The sequence below is a fragment of the Sabethes cyaneus genome, chromosome 1 (genome assembly GCF_943734655.1).
Source record: "Sabethes cyaneus chromosome 1, idSabCyanKW18_F2, whole genome shotgun sequence".
NCBI classification, from domain to species: Eukaryota; Metazoa; Arthropoda; class Insecta; order Diptera; family Culicidae; genus Sabethes; species Sabethes cyaneus.
Window position 1 is genome coordinate 8,488,487 of NC_071353.1, and position 15,233 is coordinate 8,503,719.

Below are 15,233 nucleotides of genomic sequence, written 5' to 3' on the forward strand. Positions count from 1 at the left end.
AATAAAATTGGTCGTTCGTGTAAACATTTTAAAAATGACGCATTCATTCTTGCACATTTGGCATGCACCATATGATTACAAAATCCCATGCACATAATTTGTCAGTATCAGGACGAACCGGCTCACACGAACTGCTCACAGATATTTTCCATGTTGAGACTAATGATATGGATGCTCTTAACCTTTCTACGTTAGTGTTTCGGTGACGGTTTATCTGAATCGAGCCTGTCGCACCACTAACGATGTTAACCACACAAACAACACAATAGTCCCAAACGAGCACTTTCACTCTTCACTATACTGAATACAATGTCACTTTCGATTGCACTAAACGTTCAGGATGGTTTGATTCACTTACTAAACTCCGATGTATGTACATGATGTACAATCCGGATAAATTAAATACAAAAACACAAATATAATCGGAAATGAAAATTAAGTAAACTAAACAATAACACAGTCACACTAAACGGGCAGAATTGCCAGTCCTCCAGAGATCCAGAGATAGAGATATGGTTGCGATAACTGTGTAAGGTAAGGTTTTAAGGATTTGCGGTCTTCTGCAAAAAAATTTGTTTTGAGTGCTCCGATTATTGCCGAGAAGAATGTATTTTTGCAAAATGCAACTAGCAAAAGTTAAGTATGACAAACTAATTTTTAAGGAACTTCCACAGAAAATGCACTATAACTCTGCGCCCAGCAAGTAGCAAAGATACAAATTCTATTTCTTTAGCAAAGATGCTTGTTTTTATATTTTCTTAAACCCTGCAGAAAAAATGACGTCTCTATCTTCAAATACAAAAAAGTTTTCTTGTGTTTTGTGACAATAAGCTATACCTAATCATACTATGCTACTGAGCAAAACTGATACCACACTGGCTTGGTTCATTCCATATTCCCCTTGCACTCCTTTAACCAATAAACATATAATGTTTATATGTGAAACTGATAGCTCAGGAATAGAAAACAGAAAACTTTAACGGAACAAAAGCACAGTAAAGTTAAAGACCTCACCCTCGGGCAGAGTAAAAGAGATGTTTATATTAGTTTTAAAGTAACTATTGAAAATTATCTTCCTAAGACATATCTTCAGGTAGCCCCTTTCACATATAAATATTTATGTCATGTTATTACAAACTTGAAAGCTGATAATAATGATGCTACTTTTATTCATCATATCCTATCAGACACGCCTTTTTGCTGAAGCATAATGTTCGCAAAAGAAGTGACATTAAAGTAAAAAAAATCGCATCAGTAACTTGCACGTATGAATAAAACTGGTTGCCGTTCTTTTCTCGAGTGTCTCCTATGGAGGGAAAAGTTAGAAAGAAATTTCCCTCATTCGACTAACGTGATTTAGACGAGACAACAAGCAGCCTCATCATCAACCACACTCGAAGCTTCTGCTGGCAGGAGTAAACTAGCAACGATTTGTGCACACTTTCTGTCTCACACATAAGGTCTACGAAACCACCAGACAGGTATCGTTCCTGCACTGTGAATAATAAATGAACCGAACCTAAATCGGATAGCCTTTTTATCGCCTTTATGAGGTGAAATTCTTCCTTCCTTCGTTGTCGAACCCAGCAGAGCTGAGAAGCGTTGAGGCTGATGACGACGGAGACAGCTACGACAATGGCGCCGGCCGGCGGGGTGGGGACGGGAACCTTTTATCTACTTTTTTGGTACCGCCCTCCCGCCGCCGCTGACATAATGACGATGAGTGACTCCCCGATGAGGGAACGCAGTTGCCAGCTACCGAACTAAACCTCAACCGGGTTTTCAAGTGTCCGGTAGCCATCGTTTGCTTGTTGGAAAAATGGATCAATGAAAACGGGACTGGCTCCGAAAGTCTACCTCTATTAGATGAAAGCGAATCAACATTTCAAATTATGACATCTGCTGTTGTCCAGAGAAGGTTGACACCGTACCAGGAAGGGGAATTGACGCTTGACAAGGGGACGGTTTTTGTGTGAAAAGTTTTCCAATTTCAGTAAATCGCTCCATCAAGACGAAAAGGGTTGCGGATGGCCGAACGCCGTTATGATCCGAACGAGGGAAGGTGTGGCTGGAAAAATTAGGTATGGACTTCCTTTTCGTGTGCTGGCCAGTCAGTTAGTGGCTAGATGTGTTGTGTTGTGTTGTGCACTAGCTGCTGGGTTTGCTGGGGTGTCCTTGATTGTTGAAACGTCTTCAATAATCGCACTTATGGTCCATCATCACGCACATCAAATGCGTTCTGATGCAAAATGTGCTACGAATCCGTTCTCGTACCAAATACTATTGAGATAAAATGCAGTTAAGCTTTCAAATAACCGCTTCAAATGAGAAATTCTAATTTTAGAAGTTGAAAAACTAGAAAATCAGTTTTCAAAGTTAGTAGAATTCGAACAGTCATGCTGGTACACTCACCCTCTGACTTTGATTTTTATAAATTTTGTTCATTCACGCGGAACGGTCACCCTACCAAAGAGACCTCATTACACACCGTCGTCGTTAAGGCCAGGATTACCCTAACTTTCCTACGCAATGTTTCAAACGTATCGACCTTGAAGAATTGGGGTTTTCTGTTTCTCTACTTCTATTTCCCCCAAAGACGACTTACTTAGATTTTACGATGCTTGGATTGTTTGCTCCGAAAGCGGCCCGATAGCGCTTCTAATAACCATATTTTCCGAGAAAATCGATACTGACGGGCATCCTTTTTTTTCTCTCTCTCTGTTTTTTCAACCTCCCACAGGTAATGTGCAACAGTGGCGAACTGCGTGAAATTCCCCTGAAGTCGATACCGGTGACGGTGGAGGCGTTATCGCTGCAGAAGAACATATTTCCGATAATTAAAAGTGACGCCTTTCTAGGGCTGAAAGCACTTCGTAAGCTCTCGCTGGACCGGAACAACATTACCACTATCAAACCGTTTGCATTCCGTGGGCTGCCCCGGCTGAGGGACCTCTCGATACAGCACACTCCGTTGGCGACGGTGGCTTCGTTCGCCTTTGCCGGGCTACAGAATGTTTCGCAAATTCAGCTGGCACACAACAAAATTCTGCGGATAGAGGCGTATGCCTTCGCAGGCTCGGCCGGCATTCGGATGCTCAATTTAGCGGACAATCCAACGATTCTGGTTGAAACGAATGCCTTCTCCAGCCTCAGCTCCGTCGACAGACTGATATTACCGTCGGGGATTCGCAACATTTCGCAGGATGCGTTCTTCGCACTGGACACGGTCAGTATTTGCTTCCCAAAAGTTTTATCGAATGACATTCGAAATGAAAAACAACAGCATAATTGTTCTTTTATTTCTATCTCCATCCAGGTTGGCTTCCTAAAACTATCCTTCATGGACCTGTCGGAGGTGAGCGCCTACACGTTCCGGGGGCTGACCAACGTGCGGTTGTTATCGCTGCAGGAGTCCGACTTGGGAGTCATCGCAGCCAACGCGTTCGACGGTCTGGACCATGTCGAAACATTAAACTTTTTGAACAACAAAATCGACGCCATTCAGGAGCTGAACATCACCCACTGGAATCACATCAAAACCCTACGGCTGCAGGGAAACCATCTGCTGGAAACGCCCGATCCGGGCAGCATCATCCTGGAAGGCATCGGCTTGCTGCACGTGGCAGGTAACTACTTTCCTTGCGGGTGTCACATACACACCCTGCTGGACAGTCCGCTGGCGAACGGAAGTTACGGTCCGGGGGAAGATTTCCTCTCGAAAAACTACTGCATCTCCCCGCTGGAGGTCAACGGATTGCAGATGAGCCAAATCGATATCTTCGCCATCGGCCGTTGCCACGAGCAGGTAACGCGGGAAAACCTGGAAGCTTCCGGTGCCACCAGCAACCACTGGATGCCACTATTGCTGCCGGTGGGCTCCGGTAGATCCGACCATCAGCGACACTGGCTCGCGAGGCCCCTCCGGTGGAACGAAATCAATTATTCAGCCACCGCACTGCACCTGTATGGCACTTTGGTGCTGTTAGCTTACTATAAATATTTCAGACTCAAAATCAGCTGAATTTAATGAACATGCAGCCTGTTTCCTGTTAAATTGCCTCGCGGTACGCTGTGAATTGCGTACACGTGTGTATGTGTGTATGTGCGAGTACGTGTGCACGGATGAATGAGCTCTTAGCTATAGAAAGGCGATTGTGTGTGAGCACGTCAGGCAGGAGGAAAATGGAGCAAACTAGCTTCCGCTATTCTCTGTATCAAATAGAATAACACGAATGATTATAATTAAGCTGCAACTAATTTTTGCGCCGGATGGGATTTGGCGGTTGAAATTCCCGCCGGCTTCTGTGGCAGCCCAGTTCGGGACATATCGGGGAGCGATCCGACTGCAGTAATGGCAAACGACGACTCAGGCAGGATAGGAAACGGAGCAACGGAGGATGTGTCACACAGAGTTTTCCTCTATTTCGTGTTGAGGGAGCAGCGCATGAACAAACAGGAATTTAGCTGGCTATACATCTGACGCCAATTAACTCAGTAGCAGCATCGATTATTCCGGGTTTCGATTGGAAATCCGCTTTCAAATTGTTGTGTGAATATCCGCTGCTCTATCGCTTTGTGTTAGCCCCGTAATGCTACGATGTTTGTTCTAATTTGATTTATGAATAATTTCGTATTTATGTAATGGATTTAAAAATTAGCATACCTGAGTAAATCTGAATCCATTTAGTTTACCTGTTTGGTTAGACGATTCAATAGCCGCAATAATGTTGTTCGGTTAAAGTTGTGTTGAGCCATCTCGTCAAACAATGAATGAATCTAAAATGGATGAGCAACTTTTCGCTTTGTAGCCTTTCCTATACGAATTTGCCAGTCGACACAAAAGAACATTATTTGAACTGAAATTTTGTTTTACTTTTACCAGCTTGGTTTTACCCTATCAATTTGTTATCCTAATTAAATCAAAGTTAATTAAAGAGATCCCTAAAAAGCGTTTATTATAATGTTACGGTTGAATAATCTTAATTCACTGTTGGAGTGCTAGACCCCCACTGCCACTAATTTTAACAATTGTGGTATGCCATTTTAAATCTACTGCGCACTAGAAGTGAGCCTGTCCCTTAGTGAAGAAGTGACAAGTTGATAGCTTTTACGAGACAGGTGGTTCAAATACTCTTCTATATTGCATTCAATTCTGCATCAGTTTTCGCCATTTCGTCCAGCGTTCGTGTAACATAACTGGCCTAATGTTTCTTACTGACTTTCACAATGTGTAGAATGGATATCTCTTCAAGATATGCTGCAGTTCGTGGTTCATGCCCCTGCGCCATTCTTCGCTTTTCGTTTGTACTCCGCCAAAAATATTTAGTTCGCAACACCTTTTGCTTGAATACGGTAAGTGCACGTATGGCTTCCGTAAGCAGCGTTACAATTTCAAGTCCACAGAAGACTACCGATCTGAGTACACATTATCATTACGTACATTATCATTACGTACATTATCGGGTACGTGCGGCAACGTATGCTGATCGAGACGTCTTGCGGAGGGCAAAAAGTTCTAACTTCTAGCTTGAATGTGTCGCTGAATCTTTTTACTTGTATTATTGTCAGCGGTGTCCAAAGTCCCAAATATATGAGCCCATCAACCACATCAAGTTCATCCCCGTCAATATTCACTGCGTACACGAGAGGTACACGTTTCCTCCCTTGAATCTCTACTAATAGCTTCCGCTTTTAGCCTTGCGTAGATTACCTTTACCGTCGCAAAGTTTTTAGTGATAACATCGAAATCGTGATAACGAAGCTATCCACTAATTCTCGTTTCTATGTTTACTTTTTTTACTGCTACCAGCATAGAACCAGGGTGGCTCTTGCCGTATCAAGAATTTCACTCCACTTGGTCCTGTAGATTTCAACCTGCTCGAGCCATCTAGCACGTTGGGTCCCTCTATTTCTGGTGCTGGTGGGGCTCTTGAAGAGAATGAATTTCACTGCACAATCATCCGGCATCCTTGCGACGTGGCCGACCCACCGTAGTCTCCCAGATTTCGTACGATGGGAATCTCTCTTCAAGAAGTGCCTGCAACTCGCAAACCAGCCTGGGCAAATTGTCAACTAAGCCGCCTCAAACGCCGAAAAAATGCTTGTATTGTCTATGGGCGTACCATCGTACAATGCATGTAAGCGCTACTACTTTTAGTTGGCCAGTAGTATTCTGTTTCAACTAATTTACTTCGCTGTGTCTGTGCACCATGGAACAGGGCAACTAAATTGATGCCATTTATATTGATTTGAAAGCAGCATTTGATCGAGTCGACCATCAAATCCTTTTAGCCAAACTTGACAGATTGGAAGTTTTAGCCAGCATGCTTTCCTGGCTAAGTTCTTATCTTTGTAGACGCTTATTCTTTGTAAACGCTTATTCGCTTATTCTAAGTTCTTATCTTTGTTGTTAAACTCGGCTCCTCTCAGTCAAGGTGGTTTCAGAACGATTCTGGAGTACCTCAAGGAAGCATTTTGGGAACTTTGCTGTTTGTCAAATTAAATGATTCTAGTAATATCTCGGGACTGTGAGGAGTTAGAAGTTTGTAGTCTTCGACAAAGTTGTTTATCTGGATGAAATATATCTGGCTGCGGACAACAAAATTCGAAACTGCTCGATAAATGGCGCTTATGACGAGCGAATTGATTTTTTTGGGAATAGCTCAGAATCGTGACGATATAGAATGTTACTGTAGGACACAGTTATTTATTCGTACAAGACGCATTCGGTAATGCATAACAAAGTTCGAAACTGTCTCACTAGTTGACACAGGCAGTCAAATTAGAATCTTATGATGATATCTCATGACCATGATAAGATAGATCTTCTTGATTTTTGCCAGCCGAGCGCCGGGTATCAACAATTTTTCTCCATTGTACTCGGTCCTAGGCTACTCGTCCCCAATTCGTTGAGCGTCTCGACACACCCAAGTCGGCTTCAACCTGATCGAGCCAGCTGGCACGTTGGGCCCCTCTATTCCTGGTGCCGGTGGGGTTCTTGAAGAGAACGAATTTTACTGCACAGTCGTCCGGCATCCTTGCGACGTGATCGGCCTACCGTAGTCGCCCAACTTTCGCCAGGTGTACGATGGCAACCTCTCCAAGCAGTGCAGGTAGCTCGTGATTCATGCGTCTCCGCCACTCTCCGCTTTATGTTTGCACTCCGCCAAAAATGGTCCGCAACACCTTTCATTCAAATGCGGTAAGCGCTCGTATGTCTTCCGTAAGCAAAGTTACTGTCTCAAGCCCGTAGAGGACTGCCGCTTTGATTAACGTTTTGTACATCGTCAGCTTTGTGCATATGCTCTTTGATCGAAGCGTCTTGCGGAGGGAAAAGTAGGCTCGATTTCCAGCTTGAATGTGTCGTTTGATCTCCTTGCTCGTATTATTGTCTGCGGTGACCAGAGATCTTAAATATACGAACACATCAACCATTTCTAGTTCATCGCCGTCAATAGTCACCTATTGTTCATTTTGCTATAAAAAATGTATGTTAGGCTTCTTTTATTTGAAGTACCTGTGGGCGACACAAACGTTTTACTAACGAAAAATCGACGATGAATTTGACACCATCTTGTGTATTTTTTTAAAAATCACCAAAACAGCAGAAAATCAACATAACAGTATCTATGGCTTCTTCAAACTGTTAACAACAAAATTCAGTGACTGATACAGATTAAAAATTAAAGTAACATATTAAAAAGTAGAGTAAATTAAATCGATATAGTGTTGTTGCATGTTACCCCGCTGTTGCAAGTTACCCCGTTTGACGGTATGCGCAAATTTTTAACACGATGGGAATACGCCACTAGAGATGGACATTCGGAATATACTGAACAGTGCACAGTAACCCAAAAGGGCAAAAAGTGGAACTTTTTTGCTAGTGTCTCTTATATTCATTTGCATTTTACAAGAGTATATGGTTCTAGGCGATTATTGAAGGACTCAAAATACACGTTTTTGCAGAAGGTTGCAAATCTCTAGGACATTTCCTTACAAAGTTATAGCTTATTTAAGCTCTATTTCTCCTTAACTTCTCGAGCCAAAAGCGATGACTTTGTAAGAAAAGATCCTAGAGATTTGCAATCTTTTGCAAAAACGTGTATTTTGAGTCCTTCAATAATCGCCTAGAACCATATATTCTTGTAAAATGCAACCAACATAAGCTAAGTATGAAAAACTAATTTTTAAAAAATTTCCAAAGAAAATGATCTATAGCTCTGCACTCGATAGGAATAGAAATGCCATTTCTTTAGCAAAGTTGTTTACTTTTATATTTTCCATAACTTTGCCGAACCATGTGTCTATCTACTAACACAAAAAAAATGGACGTGTATCAAGCCTTTAGTGAACGCGAAACACATAATACGTATGCTTGCCGTACTCTCATTTGGGTGGTTACGGACAAGCGGAACCCATACAAGTATTCTTGTAAAATACAACGCACAAAAGCTAAGTATGAAAATCCAATTTTTAAAGAAGTTTTAAGGAATATGGCCTATAGTTCAGCACTCGATAAAGATAGAAATTTCATTTCTTCATCAAAGTTAATTGTTTTTACAATATTTACAACTTTGCCGAAGAAACTATGTCTATATTTCCCAACACAAAAAAGATATTTTTGTATTTTCATTATATAGTTATTTTTTTATATTATAAAGTTATTGTTTTATTGTCATTATAGTAAGCATTGACGAACTTTTGACAGTTTTAGATTAAGGGGGATATTCATACGAACAAAAGTGCTGAAGACCATAAATGATAAAATGAAAGCAAGACACTTGGAAAAAAGTTCCGCTTTTCGTCCTTTTGGACCACTGTGCAGCGGCGTCAGCAAGCAGAATATGTATCTCTTCAGGAAGGATGCGGAAGGACTTCAGCATGGAAACGGCCTTTGAAATCTTCTCGCCGTTACGGGGACACGGTCGACCAAATATTTTGAAAAAATCATTATTTTTTTATTTCAGATTTTGATTCTGCAGTCTTTTCCGCTTATTAAAGACTGTAGAATCAAAATCTGATATGAAAAAGTAATGAATTTTTCAAAATTTTTAGTCGTTTATGTCCCCTTAACATTAATCTCGCTCAGTGTTTGACCATATTTTGGAACATTGCTTGCTGCTAGGACAACACTATCAACACTGAGAAGGAACGGCATATATCCTGAGGCGCGGCAGCAATTTCCCCTTGTCTTCCATAGATGACGAAAGACTGGACAACCTGCGTTGCTCGTTTACGTCGAGCTGAGTCCCCTTTTTGAAGCTGGGGCAAACAGCTCTTCCTATCCATTTTTCTGCTAGCTTCTCCTTCTCCCAAATCAAATTTTGAAAATAACCCAGTGTACAGTCGTTGCCAACATTTCTCGGTCATGTTTATAAGGCTCTGCTAGTAGACTATCCCAAAAGGCGGCTTTGTGGTCTTCAGCAACCTGATTTCCCGTCTGACTTCTTGGAGCTTCTTCAGCTGCTGGTACATAGCTATCTTCCATGGGCAGCTCTAGGTCAACTTCCGATTTCTTCTGCAGCTTCGTCATTGACGTGTTCAGCGAAGAGCTGCTTCCACCTGCCGACCGCCTCGCTCTCGTTTGTGATTAGATCGCCTCCCTCGTCCCTACATATACCAGATTTCGGTGCGTAGCCCTTATGAGATTGGTTCTCGTAAAACTTGCCCGTGTCCATAGATCGGTATAGTTGTTCCAATTCTTCACGATATCCGACTTCCTTCTGGTGCTTTTTACTCTTCAGGATCGTGATTGAGGAAACGGTCAGCTAATTTTTCTGTGCCATTGTTTTCTTTCTACCGCTAGTTAACATTCCCGAGGGGGCATTTTACTCCAACCGCCTTCGAGGGATGCCTAATTCCTCCAGCATTCGCGTGTAATTTTTGACAGATTGCAGATTACTTAGCTTCCTAATATTCAGTCGAGGTGGACGGCTTCGACGCGCCTGGTATACGGTTCTCTGTTTGGAGCGCACATATTCTGCTACTAGGTGATGGCCTAATATATGCACCCCGTTGGGAACGTAAGTTCGTGATGTTAAAGAAGAACCGGCCGTCTCTGAAAATGTGGTCAGTGTAGTTCATTGTACGTTGTTCAAGTGATCTCCAGGTGGTTCTGTGGTTATCTTGCCGCGGGAAAAGATTGTCCGTGTCGCTGTGCAGACTATCGCTGGGCTGAGTGCTCATATCTCCGTTGACGATTTTGATGTCCCGTGGCGAACAGTTGTCGTACGTTACCTGCAGCCGCCGCGTGTAGAACGCTTCCTTTTCATCGTCGGGTCTACTCTCGTGCGGACAGTGAACACGTGGATGATACGACAATCGTAGAAATTCAATCCTTTAGCTTTAATAGCCACAACTGCCTAATGCGCGACTAGTTTTCTTTTATTTTGCAACGCGCAGCTGTCAGTCCGATAGAACTGTTTTGTATAGCAACTAACAAATCTACTAAATTTAACGTTGAATTTATTTAAAAAAATTCATGTTGACCACCATTTCGAAAAGATTTAATGCTGGGGTTCACAAATTTATAAAGAACAATGAATTGCTGTTTGATTGCTGTTTGAAAAAATAGACACTAGATAGAGCCATTTCACTTAAATTTGCAGCATCAACCGTCGTCATTAGTAATGATGCACTGGAAGCTGCAGGCAGGCATACCGGTCCGAGCAATTGCCTTGCTGGGCCCGTTGGTTGCGGCTGCTGCGGTTTAATGGGTGAGAACTGTGCATTGTGTAGGCCCAGCTTGGCCAGCGGAGCTGGACGAGGCTTGCCTTCCGACCGGGCAGTACTGCATTTTTAATGCATAGCTAAAATTTTGCTTTTAATTAAAATGGATGCAGAATCTCAGAGTTGTTGTGAATATATTTTATTCGGCGGTTTAGTTCAGCTTCGAAACCACCGAAATCACCGGCAGCCAGCGTCTGGGAGAAAGCAAGCAGAAACCGAACCGAGCGGCAGAGGTCAATTTCTGCAGGAGCACCCGGACGGAACTGGCAGCAGCAAATGGTTTTAATCTAGGCGCATTGTTTGGTACCGGAAAAACTCATTGGAAATTCGCCGCTTTGCCCAAAACCCGAAGCAGAAGAGTAAATTGCTGCGGCTTCGGGCTTCATCTTGTATGACGGAATGCTAGTGGACCTAGACTTGGGAGTGGGGCTTTTACGCCGGAACACCGGAATGAATTAGTTTCGTTGCAATTTCGGAACGTTCGTTGGTTAGGTACGTACGATGTTTTGGTTTAGTATTGCTTTGATAACGATCGGATGGCGAGTTTTTGGCATCTCTTTAATTGACTTGCTGGCTTTGATTTCATAACAGGTGATTGAATGAAGTTTTCTAGTTCCCCCGATGTAGCAGTAATCGTGAATTGTTTTTATTGCACTAAAATTAAGTGAACAACGCTTCTAAAGGTTACATTATTTATTTACAATTCCGTATTTAATCGAAGCGGTGGGAGCAAACACACAGGAGTGTAACCACGTTATATCCGTTGTCGCCCTCCGGAAACTCAAACTTCAAACACTTTCGTGACCACAAAATAATTGATAATAACGGGATAACCGCCGCCGCAAAATGTTGCGAATCATTATGAAGCGTGAACATCGGGTAGCGTAATTAAATGCAATGAAAATTCACAGCCATTTCCTGATACCTCTCGCTACACAGGAAATTTAAATAATAATTCAACTTGAAAGTTTATGGCACGGTACATTATTTCATCCAACTGAACAAATAAACCATACACGGTGATTAAAAATAACGAATTGAATACTAGAAATACTAAAGTTATAAACCTTTTTCAGAACGAGCAAAAATTCAGCTCCTGCTTAACGATTTTTCCACAAGCAGGCCACGTCGTCGTTATCCACCGTAAAATACAACTTTTAGACGATAAACAAACAAACTTTCGACTGGTGCCAACATAATTTGACAGATGCCATGAGTGATACATGAAATTTCGCTTTCATGCACTCTCACAATCAACAGCTTTCGCTCATCAAAACTTTAAAATATGAACTGGTCGCAAGCCGAACCAAAATAGTTTGCCATTACTGTCGCCGGTCAGAAGCTCTCACATTTTGTTTTTTTTTTTTGTTGTGAAAATATTGCAGCCAGCAAAAAAACCACCAATTCGCTTGAGAACTGATAGCAAAAAAATTGCTCAAATTGTTTCTATAGGTACGTATGTATGTGTGTATGTGCGACAAACTCATTTTAAATCTCGTTAACTGTTGCTGTTCCTTTGTTCGGTTTGTGCTGACTTCAGGTAAGCAAGTGCTAGCTCCTTTTTTTGTATAACTGGTGGTTCCGGTGGGATCAGAATAAAAACAAATTTAGCACAAGGCAAGTTAAGCGATAGCGCAATTAGAGCTGCAACAAATTTGCTGCGTTTGATGGTTCAATTTAGACTCACTCGTGATACCTTTGTGCGAAAAACGTTTTCCTTGATTAGCACAAAATAGTTGAGTTGAGACCACCCGATAAAGAACGCAGCAAATGGTTGTTTTCGAATGAAACAAATTGACTCAAATTAAATTATTGAATAATAGACTCTATTCACATGTACATAGACATAGCTATACCTTAAAAAAATAAGTTTAAAGAGTGAAAATACACTGTAGTCGAATTCACAGTTGCTTCTTACATTGTGTACAGTTGAAAAAAAAAACAGAGAAAACCAAAAATCAAACAATTAAGAAATCACATGCCCTATCCCTGTCATCGCTATCAGCCAAACACAAAAAAAAAACACAATTAAATTAAGACAATTTGAAACCAAACTGACTACCAGCAGCAAGCAGTGAAACTGTAAGTGTGATATGAACATGTAATTATTGTAAAGTAAATAATTTAAAGCGGTTCGCGATGCAGACACAGAACTTAATGAGAATCACTGCCAAAACCTGTACCGCTGACACATGTCACTAACTTTTAATCAAATTCTGCACCGCATGCCCCCGCGGCTCACCGGCCCGCCACGCCTAGCCTAGCCCGGCCCGGCCGGTTCCATTTTATTCGCTGTGCGCTTTTCCGATGGAAATTGGGTTGTTGAATAAAAGCTTGTGTCTGTGTAATTAAAATTTTAAAACAACCATGAATACCAGTCCAGCAACTGTACCGACGGCGATTAAATCAACTGCAAACAAAACAAAATAAAACAAAAAAAAAAGGCAAAATAAGAAAGTGTAAATCAGTTCCGCTTATTTTCAAGCGAATTAATTATGCACACAGTGAATGATTTATTCATCAAATATCTGGCAAATATCGGACGAGTGCAATCGGAAGTGCGCGCGATAGAGTCGAGAAAAATGAGCGATCCCAACAATTTTGTACATATTATTCATGCTAATTATGGTGTATACATGCAGGATTGAGAGGTATGCATTGATTACGGGAGTATGCACAGTACGCAGACAAAACTTCCTATCTTTTGCTATCCCAGCCCCGACCGCCATCTTCCCCTCAACTCAACACATGAAACACATTCGCAAAGCCACGGTCCATTTCTGGCGATACAGCACAATAGAGATCTAAAGTACTTAGTACATTGTTTTCAGTTTGGTGGAAACTCCCTAATTACGTTGGAGGGATTTTAAAATCAAAACCCCATTTTTAATTAGTCACATGTATTGTTCTACTTTACCTATCGTTTCATAATTGACTTAACAACCAATGCCACCATTTTTGAAAAAACGCGTTTTTATTGTGAAAGATATTTAACCCTTCACTCTATAGTCGGAAAATTGTGATTTGCAGCCAAAATTATTTTTTTTAATGCCAAATTAATTCTAGATTTTTTTTTTTTTTTAATTCTATATTAGAGAGGTTTTCAGCCTGCGGCTGGTTCGCCTCTTAGTTCTAGATTATATTTATTAGGAAATGTTACGGACTCTTATGAAAGCTTTATTTAGGATGTATTGGCGGGAAAATGACCAAGTAACGTAAGCATTAAAAAATGGACTGTTTTCAGATGGTGATAAAAAAAGCTAAGATACCTAATTAAGTTGGATAAATTTCCCATGGAATGTAATTATATTAGCTTACTTGCTAAATTTCTGCAGCTTTATCAATCGAACTCTAACCGTGGTGGCGACAACAGTGAAGCTACTCCGTTCAGAAGTGTGCGAGTTCAAGGAACGGTACCCCGCCGCGTCAAAAACGGACGTCGTGCGGCACTTTGTCGATGGCGGATACGCCCGTTCCGGCAAATATAACATCTTAGCACTATTGGATAACAAGCATCGAAAGAAAGCCCTGTTCCGGACGGCCAATGATCTTGAGCGACAAGAAGCTCCAATGGATGCTGAAGAGGAAGACCGATGAAAAAGTAGCTACATCACTGCGTGCGCTTGCCCGGGAGGTCGGTGTAACCGGCCAAACAGTGAAAAAGTACCTGGCGAACATGGACATACATGTCAGGAAGCGGCAGTTCCGTCCACTGATCTCGGTGCTGCAGGCAATGACGCAGCGGCAGCGGCTGAATAAGATGGTCAAGAAGATTTTCCCGGCGAATCGCGACGAGGCGGTGCGGATGAACGATCAGACATATCTCACCCCGGATGGAAACGATTGGTAGGGCATTTCGTATTTTACTTCCCCAACGAAGGAAGTGAGCACCGAGGTGAAGCTCATTTCACACACCAAGTTCCCCAAGAAGGTGCTGCTGCGGCTGACAATCAGCAAGAAGTGGCCATCAAAGCCGCTCTTCTTTCGCTGCGGACTGGCCGTAAACGGGGAGATTTATAGTACGAAGTTCCTGCCCTTGCGTCGTTCATCAAGAAATACCATAAGGGCGAAGACGCAGTGTTCTGGCCGGATCTGGCGTCGGCCCACTACTCGAAGCGATCGTTGAAGGAGATAGAGTGGCTGAATTTTGTCGCGGAAACTGAGGAGAAATTGATAAATAAAACGAAGAAAGAACTCAAAAACATGCCTACACGCATGTTTTCGTCCGCCATGGCGAATGTTTCGGTTAACTGCCGGTAGGCCGCTAGCATGGGCATGGATTTTTTTTGCAAGTAAGTAAATATAATTACCTTCCTTGGGAAATTCATCAAACTCAAGCTATCTTAGTTTTTTTCATCCCCATCCGTAAAAAGTCCAATTTTTTTAATGTAACATATCATCGTTTTTTTTTGCTTGACAAAGAAATTATTTCTCTTGAGGATTCTTTCATTCTCCTCTCCTCTAACTCTAATTCTCATCGGGCAATATCTGTATCTGGCTGTATC

General features: G+C 42.0%; 1 protein-coding gene across 1 annotated transcript; it reads left to right on the top strand.

The window, feature by feature from the left end:
• The first annotated feature begins 309 nt into the window (after positions 1–309).
• LOC128736795 (chondroadherin) lies at positions 310–14,325 on the top strand. The gene is made up of 4 exons (XM_053831288.1): positions 310–369; positions 2,741–3,226; positions 3,317–3,981; positions 14,064–14,325. Exons 1-4 carry the CDS (start codon positions 310–312, stop codon positions 14,323–14,325), a joined length of 1,473 nt encoding a protein of 490 aa, XP_053687263.1.
• The last annotated feature ends 908 nt before the right edge of the window (positions 14,326–15,233 follow it).

What these genes read in the sequence shown, in the direction of transcription:
- LOC128736795 (XM_053831288.1), top strand. Translation starts at nt 310, where the DNA reads ATGTCACTTTCGATTGCACTAAACGTTCAGGATGGTTTGATTCACTTA. An exon ending in CGTTCTTCGCACTGGACACG is followed by an intron (nt 3,227 to 3,316) that starts GTCAGTATTTGC and finishes ATCTCCATCCAG; the next exon opens with GTTGGCTTCCTAAAACTATC. An exon ending in CTGTATGGCACTTTGGTGCT is followed by an intron (nt 3,982 to 14,063) that starts GTTAGCTTACTA and finishes AAATTTCTGCAG; the next exon opens with CTTTATCAATCGAACTCTAA.